The sequence below is a fragment of the Hetaerina americana genome, unplaced genomic scaffold, assembly GCF_022747635.1.
Source record: "Hetaerina americana unplaced genomic scaffold, ioHetAmer1.1.p SCAF_31, whole genome shotgun sequence".
Lineage (NCBI taxonomy): Eukaryota > Metazoa > Arthropoda > Insecta > Odonata > Calopterygidae > Hetaerina > Hetaerina americana.
Window position 1 is genome coordinate 2,811,968 of NW_027286886.1, and position 14,663 is coordinate 2,826,630.

A 14,663-nucleotide genomic window follows, 5' to 3' on the forward strand; every position below is an offset into this window, starting at 1 on the left:
GCTGTGATTGTATTTGAAATGGAGTCCATAATCATGGAACCCTGCTGCTCACACCTTTGACATGTGCAGTTCTTTGTGAATAGTTTTCCATGCACTGCCATGGCTAAGATGTCTCATTCATGATCATTAGGAGGGTTGCTCTTCAACCTACTAGGATAAAATCCTCCACGTTATTCACTGCGGTAGCAGCATCCATGAGTAATAATCCATAGGTTGTGTATGAGTAAGACTTCTTGGATCACCTGTAAGGTGAATGTGGTAGGCTAGGAAATTCCTTTTCCACCTCACAACTATCTATCAACAGACTATCATTTCCATAAAGACATTATTTCATTGCAGATTTTTAGAGCATTGTAATCTTTCAAATGAAGAAGCTTAATCACACTGCAATTCTCTTATCTTCTCTTACCTGCAAGTTACTTAAACTTTTGGTTTAAGTTCCTCTGAAAAACATTGTCCACGCAAATTTTTCTTGATCAACCGGAATAAAAAGAAGCCATTTGGTGCTTAATCAGGGATGTACAGAGGATGACCCATCAATTTGACATTTTGGCCAGTCAAATAGTTATTTATTAAAGTCTTTATTTCACCAAGCACTTCTGGCAAACAAATGCTCGTGTACGATTCAGAATTCACAGTTCTACGTTGCTCTAATGACTTGGTTACCACATGTCCAGTTATTCTGAAGAAACAAGCGATCATTTGCTTCAATGTGCTTCATGCAGGAATCACTTTGATTGGATTTGGCTCGTCTTGAAAGACCCATTCAGTGGATTGCTGTTTTTTTTGGCTCATACACATAGATCCAAGATTGTCACCTATGTAGATGTTATCCACAGCTTTTGATGCACCGGGATTGTCTTTCAGGAGCATTTCTTAGCACTAATTGACACAAGTATCTTTTTGAGCTTTTGCCAAATTATGCAGGATCCAACGCGAATAAATTTTTTTCACAGCTAAATGTTCATGTTTGTTCATCATATTAATGCTTGTCATACTTATCCCCAAGGGTGCCTTAATCTCACGATAAGTCACATGACGATCCTCCTTTAATAGTTCTTGCACAGGATCGATGTTTTCTGGCACAACTGATTTTGGACGACCTTCACGACTTTCCTCGCTGAGCAAACGGCAGCCATGATGGAACTCATTACACCAGCGTTTAACAGTGACAAAGAATGGGGCTTCATCACCAAAAGTGGAAGTAAGTTGATTGATGTACTCCTGTCTTGATAATCCACATCGAAAGACATAAAAAATCATCGCACGAAGGTATTCATGAGTTAACTCTATTTTTTAGGTGTGGAAAAATTTTTGAGTCACTGTAAACAACAGAAGTTATGATCAAATGACAACATTTTCTGAAGAAAGTTATAGTTAAAAGGGTCAAACTTTCAGATGGAAACGTCAAATGGCACCTAAAGCACTTAGTGCTGCCAAGGCTCTAAATATAAATAGCAACCCGTGTATACTTGTTCATACTGTATTTTCCCATTGATAACGCATGCGTTATGCATTAAAAAATGTTCAGATGATCGAAAAAGTGACAATGCACATTATGTAATGAAAATTGAAAAAATCCAAACATAGACGTATTTTTACACACATACATCTAATACAGACGTATTTTTACACACATACATCCAATACAGACGTATTTTTACACACACTTTATATATAATTTTTACACGCATTTATATATATGTGTTGATCGCGTTAGTCCAGTGGGTAGAGCGTTGGACTACTGACCGGAGGGTCCCGGGTTCGATTCCCGGGCAAGGCACTCTGGGCACCTGCAGCTCCACCCAAGCTATGTGATTTCTCGGGTACCAGGTCTTCCTGGGAAACCATAACCGGCACAGGGAAAGGAACTGGCCCCCCTACCGTGATGTGTGAATTTCACTCCCCGTCGGGCTTAGTACTGGGTGAACTCTACCATCACCTACCAAACCGACCTTCGGGTTGATTACTGTGTTTATGGTTTTTTTATATATATATGTACTTATATACAGATGGGCGGCATCTATACACGATCAAGGTAACTATGAAGCCCTGGGCGTGCAGTATCTATACAAATTCATGATAACTACAAAGTTCTGGGTTCGCGTTATACATAAGGTGCATGCTATTGATGGGAAATATGGTAAATTTCAGTGGTATCTTGTGAACATCCACCTATGTCGGCAAAAAAGCAGCACTGTGCATTACATCACTACAACCAAAATTAAAAAATAAAGCTGCAGTTTTTCTGAGGCTCTCATATATTTTAACAATTGATTGATCAAATATTTATGCTAATAATGTAAATATATAAAATAAAGTACTATATAACCACTGAGTACCCATTATTAATACTTTGTCCACAGTTCTTCATGGCATATTACTGACAAAATCTGGGAAAATTTGTTGAAATTTTCATTTCAATTACCACTATAAATTTAAAGTCTTATATAAACAGATTATTTTTAATTTTAGGGGATTTAATACATCATATGAAATCATAAGAAATGGTTGGCTATCATGGGTGCACAATAATGGTGAGGGAAATGTTGTTTGTGTCAAAATGTGTCAAATCCCAGGATTGTCCAGATTTTTCCTTATATGCACAATCCCTCTTGTCCAGATTGACAAAGTTTTAATGAACTTATCAGTGCTAACGGTGATTTGAATGACTTATTCAATGTGTTCTACATCAAAGTTATTTTCATGCTGAGAATTAATGGCAGAGCATGGGTAAAAAGAAAACAATGCAGGTTCTTCTATGATATAGCATTTAAACTAAGAGTGATTATGTATGCCAAAATGACACAGAAACGCCAAGGAATTTTACATCACTGCAAGCTGAAAAGATGATTAGATCTTGGCAATAACAGGAAGAGGAATTACAAAAAACTAAGTGTAGCGTACACAACCTGTGACATGAAATTGCAAAATGGCCCTAAGTAGAAGAAGGATTAAAAAGTTGGATCTTAAACCACAGAAGGATGGGATTTTTAGTTTCCACAAAAATAACAACTCAAAAACAATAGTGGTAGCTACCAAGAGAGAAATTACTGATTTTACAGAGAGAAATGACCTATGTATGAGAACTAAAATTAAAATATCACAAAACATGCAACAGAATATGAAGGCAAGATTATTGAGTCGCATGAATTTGTCATTAATATAAGAAAAAGGGAAAACATTGAAATTTCACCTATAGGAAACATGGACGTGGAGGGGATGAATTTCTGGGTTTTGATATGGGCAATGAAAAAAGCACCTAGCTAAAATGTTACCTAGTTACATTTTTTGAGACAAATAATTATAAACCTTTAAAAATAAATCATTGTGGAAATTCACAAATGTATTTTTAAAAAAAAACCTTCATAAAACACAGGGTGTATCTTTTATGCCAGTACTTCCTACACATATGCCAGCAAATACAGTAGGTACATTGTGAATGTAGACATCCTGCATTCAATTATTCCCCTTCCATATTTCCCTATTCCCACCTGTAAAGGTGACCCATCACAGCACAAGCAGAGTGAATGTAAGGTTCTACCCACACTCCCCTCCGCCACTTGTATACCCCCTCCTACCACCACCTCCTGGCATCCTTCCCTGGGGAAATTCATGAGTCAAAAGGAACAGAGGGCAGGGGATGCATCCAGAGGGACACCACAGGATGGGACTCCCGAGGGGTAGTTGGGATGTAATTGCATAGTAAATAATAATGAAAGTTGCCCATCTTATTGGTGATTTTCCTTTTCCCTGAAATCCCTGCTGAATCGTACTGAAGACCCAAAGGTTGTTAAGTCTTAGAACATAGCAATTACTAAGATCCTCTAATGCTCAGCATCTCACTCTTTAATAGAAGTTTCCTCCAACTCAATCATTAAAAACATAATACTAATTTTTATACATGATATGTTCAAGAGTATTTTGACTTTTCTAATAATCAATAATTGCTCAACTCTTAATCAACATTTAATAGGCACAAACTTAACCATGGATCACACTGCTTCTTATGATATGCAAAGCCTAATATTCTAAAACATAGTTTTATGTCAGTTCTCACTTCATACAAATATGAACCAAATTTTATACCACTACACTACGACAATGATCACTAAAACTGGTACCTTAATTCATACAAACTGGACAAAACATTTTGTACTTGTAATTCAACAAGCATGTATTACTGAAGCATGAAAGGATAAAGACATAAACCTTTTGTGTAGCATTCATAATCACATAACAAGATATTTAAGTAACAAATGGACTAATACAATGCATCAGAACTCAACAGAAATAAGAAAAACATATTTATAAAAACATAGTGATTAGAATACCTCTCATGATTCTGAACACTTTCAAATTCATCTGAGTATTTTTCAGGATTTTGATGGTTCACTATATTGAAAGGGTAAACCTATTTCAGCAAACAATATCTATGAATTTTGACAGCCATTGTAAACCAAATTCTAAGAGAGCAGTCTCAACTCCACCAATATCAACACCTTAGGGATGGAGTTATGAGGTGAGTATGAGAATAAAACAATATTATATGGTTTGGTCTAAGGAGCATAAGTTTTTAAAATTAAAACATGTAAATGCAATACATGAATACATACACATTCCAGCATTTGAACTAAATGAACTGTTTTGTGGTACTTACATCCTAACCTGAGAAACAATCAGTCACATTACAAAAGATCTCAACAAATGTTTGATGAACTCAAGCTGCACTTAATATCAAATTGCAATTCTCATTATTTTTCCTATTCAATGCATAAGTCTTCCCAGGTATAGTATTCACTTTATAAATTGACTTCCTTAATTTATGCTTGCTGCCAATAATCCTCTCAACTTTGTGAGTATTTTGCCTGAAAAAATAAACATAAGAAGCATACAAAAAAGGATTCAAAAACTCTTAAGTAATACAATAGAAAACATTAATTTGGTGACTGAAGTTATTCAGGAATAAAATAGCCTGAAAAATTATGATTGTCAATTTTCCTAAAGGTAAATGGATATATTTATGGAGATGTACATTCTTGAAGTATACAGTGGCATCCTGGTTAATCAAGTGTGGCATATAGCAAAAATTTTCACAAAATGAATAATGCACAATGTACAGTTCGTTACCATATCATGCACAGGGTGCGGCGCTTAAATCTGGACATATTTCAATTTGAATTTCCCACCATATCATAGTTCCACTGGAGGTCGCAATGGGCGTTCTTGAAAGCTATAGGCATGTAGTAAATGGTCATAACCTCAAAATGGCCAAGATGTTGCATACAAGTGCCGAGTGCAATCAAAGAGCCACTACTATCGAAAGTGTTCGTGCTGGGCGTTCGCCCAGGGAAATAGTTCGATTCTTTGGGTACCCTAGATCAACTGTTTACGATATTGAGGCCAAGCATAATGCTTTGGAGAAATCTGGGGAAGGTTTCACTAACCTGGCAAGGAAATCTCATTTGAGGAAACGCTTGCTTGTCCGGATTTAAGCACTGCACCCTCTACATGCAACATATACTGGAAATAATAAGGCCTAAATATTGAACCCACAGTGGTTGCTAATATTTGATGGCCATGTGCAACTATATGCCACTTTTTCAACCTATCCACTCATAACTTCTACGGATACACAGTTTGTGGCTTGTTTGTTTTCCATGGCACTTTTGGCAGGACCATTTCTGTGTGACATGAATGACTCAACCTGATTTGGAACTTAATTCTGAACAACAAAGTACACATTTTCAATTCATTTTGTTAGCTGAGACCAGGGGCTGGATCTAGTACTTAACACCAGCTGTATACACAGCATAAGTAAATCTCTGATTAGGAAGAATACACAGGAAATAGGTGACACTGGATTGGTGAAACCCAATGCACCAAATCACTAGAAAACTTAATTTTTCTTGATTAATATAACTATGAGAACAGAAGTTAAGATAAGCCATTTTGTGTGGTATTTTGCCCAGAAGGCAATATATGGGAGGTCAGAAAGTCTCATATCCCTGTGTGCTTTTGGAGGACAGGTATAACAAAATTCTGGAATACATGTAATACCTATCAACTTTTTTTAAATGGCCTGGGTTTGATTCCCCAAACATGCTTCTCCGAGCATTTTATTGATCCATTGTAAAACTCTGTATCAATATGAGGGGACAATGATAAAAATAATAGGGCATGTTTTTACCAATGCTGATAGCATTCATTATGGATTTTATGTTTTATCTTTGGGAGAGACTGTATTTTGTATACATCTACACCACTTTTGATAGATGTTCAGTAAAAGTTTGGTGGGCATAGGAAAGGTAATACCTACTGCATTATTTCAATTTGAGGTATGTATTTTGTCCTACAAAATGATGTTAATTATAGTTAAAAATTTTCTAGCTTTAGTTACAATTTTTTTCAGAATTTAATTTATTTAAATGTCAACAAAATCTTACAAGAGAGATAATACATGCTAAAAAAATAAAAAGTGTATTAAAATGCACACAAATAGGAACTTCATAAATACTCAGGAATATAATGGAGAAGATTGAAAAAGGATACACACCAATCAGAATGAAAGAGACCACAAAAAGGAGACCTCAGGATATTGTGTGGAATCAAGTAAATCTCATGAATGAATGCAGAAAATAGTAAAAAATAATCGGAAAAAACAATGAGGAAATTAGAATGAGGACAAATGAACAGATATTGTGGAAAATATGACAAAGAGAGACACTGAAAGAGCTTACTCCCAAATTTGAAGGAGATTCATAATGAAGAAAACCTTTTGATATGAAAATGGTAGGAGTGATAATTGATGAAGAGCAATTTGGAGTGAGGTGGAAAAAATTGTAGAAGGAAGAATTGCGGGCAGAACAATTGTATGCAATAGTTGTAAACAAACAATTTGGGAAATGATATCCTGGAAAAAGAGTATGGGCAATCCTGGAAAGAGAGTATGGGTATCCTGGAAAAAAACTACCTTAACAGAATTTGATCAAGCACTGAAAGAGTGAAGACAGGCAAGCACCAGGACCAGATCTAAAACAGGAGTAAGTATCTTTCGTCAAAGATGCATTTCATGTCATTAGATTGTCAACATGTGAAGGAATCAACACAGATGTGAAACATTCCATAAAAACCTAATCAGGTATTGTGGCATTGTACTGGTAAGAAATCTGGTCCCTTCTGAAAAGTAAAAAGAGGAAAATGATTGCTTGAATGAGCTGTACCTACATTGAAGATTCTCTGGGCGAGCAAGGAATGAAGTTTTTGATAGATTGAGACAGAAAAGTAACAGCTAACAAAAATAGAAGCAATAGGCTAGTTGGTCACCAGTAAGATATTGAGATTGGTGTGTAATTCTGATCAGACAAAGATCAGAAGCATGAAAGAGAAGAGGACCACCTATGATGGAATTTATGGATGGCCAAAAAAACAAAGATATTGACACATGAATGTGAAAGAACTGGCATTAAACAGGGAAACCCTTGCAAAGAGATGATGCATTCCACCCAGAAACCTTACAAGAAGTAGATTTAGAAGTCCTCCTGAGTCAGATAATAGGTCTGTAAGCAGTACATTGGTTTTTAACCTTGCAGAAGGTTTGGCATTGCATTCAAAGTACTCAATTATCACTACAGTTAATCTTTAACCACCAAATTTGTAGAAATATAATTCCCTGGCAATGTATCAAATATTTAGAAAGGCAGTTTAACAGAAAATACGGGAAGCAAACAATCATTATTATAAACTATTTTTAAATGAAAGAGAATCAAAAAACATATACAATAACTATCGAACCATAGATTTACTCAAAACAGCAAAAGATGTTGAATTACAACATCATTCTGAACAAAATTTATCATACACAAACACTAATAAAATAATTGCTCATTTTTTCTGGTACCCATGCCAGGAAAAATGTGTGCCTATGATGAATTAAATATTAAGGCCTAGGATACACAGGATCGAATTTATTTTATTTAAATTCAGAACAACTTTATAAAACCAAGGGTAACATAACAAGTATACATGGTCTGTGCAATAAATGCGCGAACTAGTGCAATCTGGTAGCCATGACGTGGACTATAATCCCACCCACTAGCGGCGCTAGTTGCCTGAGACCCAATGAGACGTCTGTGCTTGGTGGATCGTCAAGCTGTGCGTATGGTGCCATTTATGTTAGTTCCTGTTGTCCTTCTTTTTACTGTTTGTCGAACATGGAAATTAACGAAATCACGGAGCAATGAATCAACATCAAGTTTTTTGGTGAAGTGCAGTAAAAATTATCAAGAAATTACTGAAGTGTTGACAGCAGTTTACGATGATAATGCTCTGAAGAAACCATCCATTTTCAAGTGGATTAAGCATTTTAAAGATGGCTGACAAGAAGCCACGGATGATACAAGGTTGGGACGACCTTCAACCACCTGTGATGACAAAAACATTGATTGTGTGCTGTTCCTTGTACTTACAGATTGTCGAAAAACCGCCTGAATGATAGCTGATTGAGGATTAAGGAAAATCAACAGTGCACATTATTTTAACCAAACATGATGGATGGATCCATCACCATGACAATGTACCTGCACTTTGAGCACTGATTGTTCGCCAGTTTCTGGCAGAAAAATCAATCACCATTCTTCATCATCCTCCTAATTTGCCAGATCTCACCCCTTGCAACTTTTTCTTATTCCCAAAATGTAAAAATGTGATGAGGGGACATCAGTGGGAAGATGTGGACACCATAAAGCAAAAAATGACGAGAAAACTAAAAAGCCTAACTGCTGAGGACTTCTAAGGGTGCTTTAAACAGTGGAAAAGAAGATGGAATGAGTGCATAGTAACAAATGGAGAGTAATTAAAGGGGCAAAATCGATGTAGACTAAATTTTGCAAAAAAAAGTTTTTATGGCCCCCGTTCTCGTATTCATCGGACAGAGTAGTACTAGTCTCAGTTTTAAATAGAATATTCTTCATTTGAGAAACTTTGAATGTACCAATCAACCAGTTTTGCAATTTCAATTATTGAATCTATTTATATGTGATTACAATCTCTAGAATTTAAACTAAATTCTTTCAACAAAAATAATAAAGGAGCTTTGCACATGCACACCATATGGCTCTTCAGCACTATTCAAATACTTACTTTATCACTAAATCAGGTTGCTTCAGTTGAAGACAAATTATTGCATTGCCATAGAAGTCCAGGTTAGACACGAGATTCAGCTGAGCTTCAGTGGAAAGAGATGTTTCAATGTGACTTCGCACAAACGATGAGTCCACTTTCAAAAGTCCTTGAATGGAGACTCCAGCACTACAAGGAATTAGATATATTTTGAAATATACTATATTGTTAATACAAAAGCACTTGAAATTAAGGTAATTTTTTCATAATTAAACGTAATGGAAAAGTTATCAAGGTATCATGTACTTGACCAAACCCAACTAATTTGCTTATACTGTATAATAAGGTGTGAACATTACATATAGCACAGATGTGCCACCAATCATAAATTATTACTGGCAGTATGACTAAAATGATATTCCTTGCATAAAAGGAATTATCCACAATCCTTTCAACTCCTTTTTTATGGTATACCACAGTGGTCTGCAATGAAAGTCGACGATGAAGACATAGCACAGGTGGGCAATGGTGGGTGGACGGGAAGGAGTTAAGACAACATCTTTTATGAGAAAAGTTGGGAAGAAGTTCTCACACTGTCAGTCTCAGTAGCCTGACTTCCCATACCACTATTTCTCCAACAAGGATAGTTAGTTACCTAGCCTAGATGAGGATGAACTCCAAGGGATTAGAATGATATTTAGCAATTCTATAGACACTAGAAAATATGAAAGCCATGTGTCAATCCCTCCCTTCATAATTTTCAATTGGAGAGTGCGGAGACTGATTTGGAGGGGTCAAGTGTGGTGCAGGGTCAAGGGTAATGAGGAAAAAACAGCTTAAAAGATCCCTAAAATTACCACCCCATTTTAGGTTTAGGATTGGGAGTCACCTCACAAATGACACTTGGGTTGACATTTTAACGGGGCTTACTTGATAAGACAAAAAAATGCAATGTACAATTAAGAGTAATCCAAGACTTTAGTGACTGGATCTTGTGATTCAAATGTTCACTGTCATTAAATTGAAACCATAATAAATTTACTTTTTTGTTTTTACCATTACTATTCCTGATATCAAATTTCACCTCCAGAATAAAAAATTTAACATCTCAATCCATATTAAACAGACCAACAACACCTTCATGTCAACAGCTGCCACCAATTACACACAAAATGCTCCATCCCTTTTTCACGGTCAGTCCATGACTTCCTGTCTCTGTGCCAACAACACCCCCTCCAGACATACATGGACAACCAACAACCCTCAAGAAATATGGGTACCCAGAAAACCTACTTAATAATAAAATCATCAAAACCAAATACACATGTCTATGTTGTCTCATGTGTCTGTACATGTATATATTTGCGCATGTGTGTATGTGTACAAACAGACATTATTGGTGCAATTAATAAATTTCTCCTGTCTATAGAGAAGTATGAACTCCATCATTTTATTTTCTAATCTATTTTGGAAGAAAATGAAAAATATCCAGAATTAAGTAACTTTTAACACACACAGTCAATGACGATTTTGTTGCTATTGGTTAGAAATAGCAAAAATTGTTTCGAATGATCAAATTTTAGAGCTGCATGCTAGATTATAAACATTTTCTAAAAATGTACTGTCAACTAAATTTTCGGAATCAACCTCATAATTTATGAGGCTGATAATTAAATCATATATCATTATCAATTAGCATCGCAAACCAAGGTTCCAATGTATATAAAATACATAGAAAATATTTCCATTTCAGGAACCATTTAATTATGAAAAATGCTATGTTTTAAATATAGTAATCACTAATTAAATATAACTCACTTTTTCTCCACTACTGACTGAGCATTCCTGTTCCACATACTTAATTGAACTTGCCCAGCCAAATCAAATGAAACAGCTCCCTGAAGACTGATGGAGGTAGCAAATCCATTCTGAAGCAGAATGGTTTGGTAGTGATCCAGAAGGAGGGTTACTATCTGGGGGAAACAATGCAAAAAAACATATAAAAACACACACCAATGGAAACCCAATTGAAGACACTGAAAAACAAGGTGGGAAACTATGACTGAAAATGTTGATAAGGCTGTGCATTCAACTCCTGATTAGGGTATGGTAGTTGTTTTTCCCTGAATAAACTTTTTTAGATATTTATATAAACAGTCAAACACAAAAGAAAATGCCAAATGAGGAACACATATCCACATAGATATAGATATAAGGAAAAGTGATCAGCAAACACAAAATATAAACTCAGGATTGGTGAGGAAAGTGGAAGGGTGTATATTAAAGTGAAAAAAAGTTTCCTTGACTGGGACTTGAACCATGGATATTTGACTTGCTCAGATGCTCTTACCAATTGAGTAATCAAGAAAATGTATGGTATTTCCTGGAGCATAAGATGCACCCTGATTTTTCAGGTCAGAATTTATGAAAAAATACCTGGATCAGAGAAAAAAGACATAACTATTTTTATGTTGACACAATACAAGGAAAATTGAGTTGTTACATTAAAAAATTAGCAGCTACATGTATATAAACGTTTATTCATCATAGAATCCTGGAAATTCGTCATCACTGGGCCAAAATGTCTTTCAGCTCCCATGTTTCCATGTTTTGAACCATAATTCACTAATTCAAGTTTAAATGCAGTATCGTATGACAACCTTCTCTCATAAGATCCCATGATGTTATTATCATTTTAACTTTTTATGTGACAATTTGTTTAATTTATTATTTTGATATTATCAAAAATTGCTTTTAAAAGCAGCCATTTTCTATGCCTTAACAAAACTCTCATACTAATTAAGGTTGAATGCCCATAGTCTTCGAGTTATCCGGAGAGATACAATGTTTGAGCAGAGGGGTGACATCCCAATTAACCTAACATTTTGTTTCGTGGCAGCACCACATGTGAGATGTAAATAAACACACTATAGTGTATACAAGAAGAATTCTGCATGTCCGGGTTTTCACCGCGTTGTTGTTTGAAGCCGACAACAGTTTCGCCGAAGTTTCATCCGGCGTCTTCAGGTCGAAGATGAGGGACTCAGATTTTGGCCGTCCTTATATAGGTGGTCCCGTCCAAGTGCTGCTCTCTGATTGGTCCTTTTTCGGAGGACTCTCTTCCACGCATTGTGGAGATGGTAGCCTTCATCTCTATTGAAATTCGCCGGGTTTTTGGCTATCTCAATAGCTTCTCTGATTAGGCGTGGGTAATATCTACTTTCTTTACTTATGATTGTAGCGTCATGGAATAGAATATCATGGCCGGGTTCACTCCATTTATGCTCGGAGATGGCCGAGAGGTGAAACTGTTTGTTCGTAGTAGCCCGGAGGTGTTCTTTCATCCGAACTTTCATAGCTCGGCATGTTTCCCCGATGTAGGCTTTCCCACATGAACACGGTACTTGATAGACCCCTTCGTATAGGTCTTTCGAGATTTTGTAATTCTTCAAGCCACCGCCGCGAAAATCTACGCAGCCATATAGTGTATACATTTAAGATTTATTTGGGAATTGTTTTAGGCAGTACTTCCAATGCAATAATAAAACACCTGTTGCTTAATAGTAACTCAAAATAGTGAATTATTGACATTAGTAATGATGGCACCATTTTCTATGACTGATCTAGGAAAAAATATGTAATATATAGTATGTTTCCAGCAAATCGTCTTGCGCTTATGGATCAATTATACCTGTGTCCCCCCCCAAAAAACTAAAGGCAAAATATGTGAACTTGAAAAAATTTCTAACCTGAAATGCTGGTGTCCTCTCCGATGCAGTTCCAGACCACACATGTCCCATTAATTCTCCCTGTCCAGAGAAGAACATGAAGGGTCGCAATTGCACACCCATTACACTAAGTTCCATTCCTGCATTTGCATATTCCTCCTCTATATCATCATCTTCACTCTCCCCACTGTCTTCAGAAGAAATTAAGGCCCCCAAGCCACCAGCAAATAATCCCAACTGCAATAACAAAAATTCAGCAGCTTTAAGAGTATGCTCCTTAGCAAACAAAAGAAGTCAAGAAAAAAGGTTAAAATTCAGGTGAAAAAGGCATACATATGTATGATCACTTGTGACACTAAGTTTCTAGTAAAATGAGTGATCAAAACCAAGTTAAGCAGCAGATGCACAATCATTGCAGGAATCCCCCTCTCCTTGTCACTCATTACGTGAAAAGTTGCTAGTTAAGCTGGACATTAAAAAATTTTTTTTTTCTTGTTAGGCGCAATAATTGCTAAACAAGATGCTTACCAAGGGAGATTCCACTGTGCCTAATTTATTATAAATATAAAAGAATATTCATTGATACTTACATACCAAAAGATGATACTTTGATCGAAATCATCCAGAGATGGAATATATCTGTTACTAAGTCTAATGATATAGTAGTACCTAGTAGTAGTACTTCATGGAGTGATTTCCAGCACAACTTACAGTGAACATCTTTTTAGTTTCTCCCTCACGTTCAAGGATAATGTCAATAGCTCCTTGCTTAAGAAGTCCACCAGCTATTTCTAAGATGGACACAAGACTTCCATTGCTACTAGTAGACTCAAGGAAAGGCCATGAAAGAGCTGAAGCTAATCCTTTGTGACTCAAAGCATGATAATTTTGTACACTTAATTCAGAAACTGCCATATCATGCACACTTCTAAATGTTTCACCAAAATATCCTGAAGAATCATATAGTTGTCTCACACGCTGCAGAGCATAGTGACACACCTAGAGAGAAAAAATGAATGATTTTATTTAAACTGCACATTTGACCTATAAATATATTACAGACATCAAACATAATGGAAAAATAGTTTATCTATTTCGTTTATAGAATTTGCATACCATACTTAATGTAACAGAGATGAATTCATTATCCGTAAATTCTTTCTTTCCCACATGACACCGAATAATTAAAACAAGCAATGAATGCCATTTACCTCAGTGGCTGAACCACGCCGATTTTCAACATTCGCCATAAACCAAAGAAGCCTGGCCATACTGCTCTTAGATGGACCTGATTCCAGCAATATATCAACTGCCATCGTTCTTGCACTTGAATCATATTTTTTGCCCATCTATCATAAGAGAAATTCTTCAATAATAAAATAACAGGAGAAAGTAAAAACAAGATAACAGAAAGGAGAATATTTATTAAAATACTATGAAATAATTGGGGCTTATGGAATAAAATCTATTAAAACTCATCCCACCATATGCTACTGAAATGATAGTGAATTACAAGAATATGACTTTGCCAGTGACTTGCCAGTTTTAACAAAGTGGACACGACTAAAATGTGTGGGTCATTCAATAATTCCTCAGAAAATCCAATAGAAGGCCCTCATAGTATCGGAAAAGATTTTCTTCTATACATAGACCTCATCTCTTATTAGACTGTTAAATTTTCAGCTGCATCCATCACATGGTTTCATTTTCATAGTTGAATGAGGCAAAAATTTGAGCTGACATTTGTTTAAATAGAAAATGGACAAAAATGGGTAATTATCATGATTAAACACTTCTATTAAAAAGGCTTAATAA

The 14,663-nt window shown here is 35.8% G+C and overlaps 1 protein-coding gene across 2 annotated transcripts in view; it reads right to left on the reverse strand.

Moving 5' to 3' along the window:
- Window positions 1–3,828: 3,828 nt before the first annotated feature.
- Mtp (microsomal triacylglycerol transfer protein) overlaps window positions 3,829–14,663 on the reverse strand; it is a 58,989-nt gene continuing 48,154 nt past the window's right edge. For both annotated transcript variants that reach the window (XM_071589015.1, XM_071589014.1), the window contains 6 exons: window positions 14,060–14,197; window positions 13,560–13,847; window positions 12,870–13,085; window positions 10,939–11,093; window positions 9,142–9,309; window positions 3,829–4,868 (listed from right to left, as the gene is read on the reverse strand). In XM_071589015.1, the coding sequence (XP_071445116.1) occupies window positions 4,721–4,868; window positions 9,142–9,309; window positions 10,939–11,093; window positions 12,870–13,085; window positions 13,560–13,847; window positions 14,060–14,197 (1,113 nt within the window). In that variant the 3' untranslated portion in view covers window positions 3,829–4,720. The remainder of the gene's footprint in view (window positions 4,869–9,141; window positions 9,310–10,938; window positions 11,094–12,869; window positions 13,086–13,559; window positions 13,848–14,059; window positions 14,198–14,663) is intronic.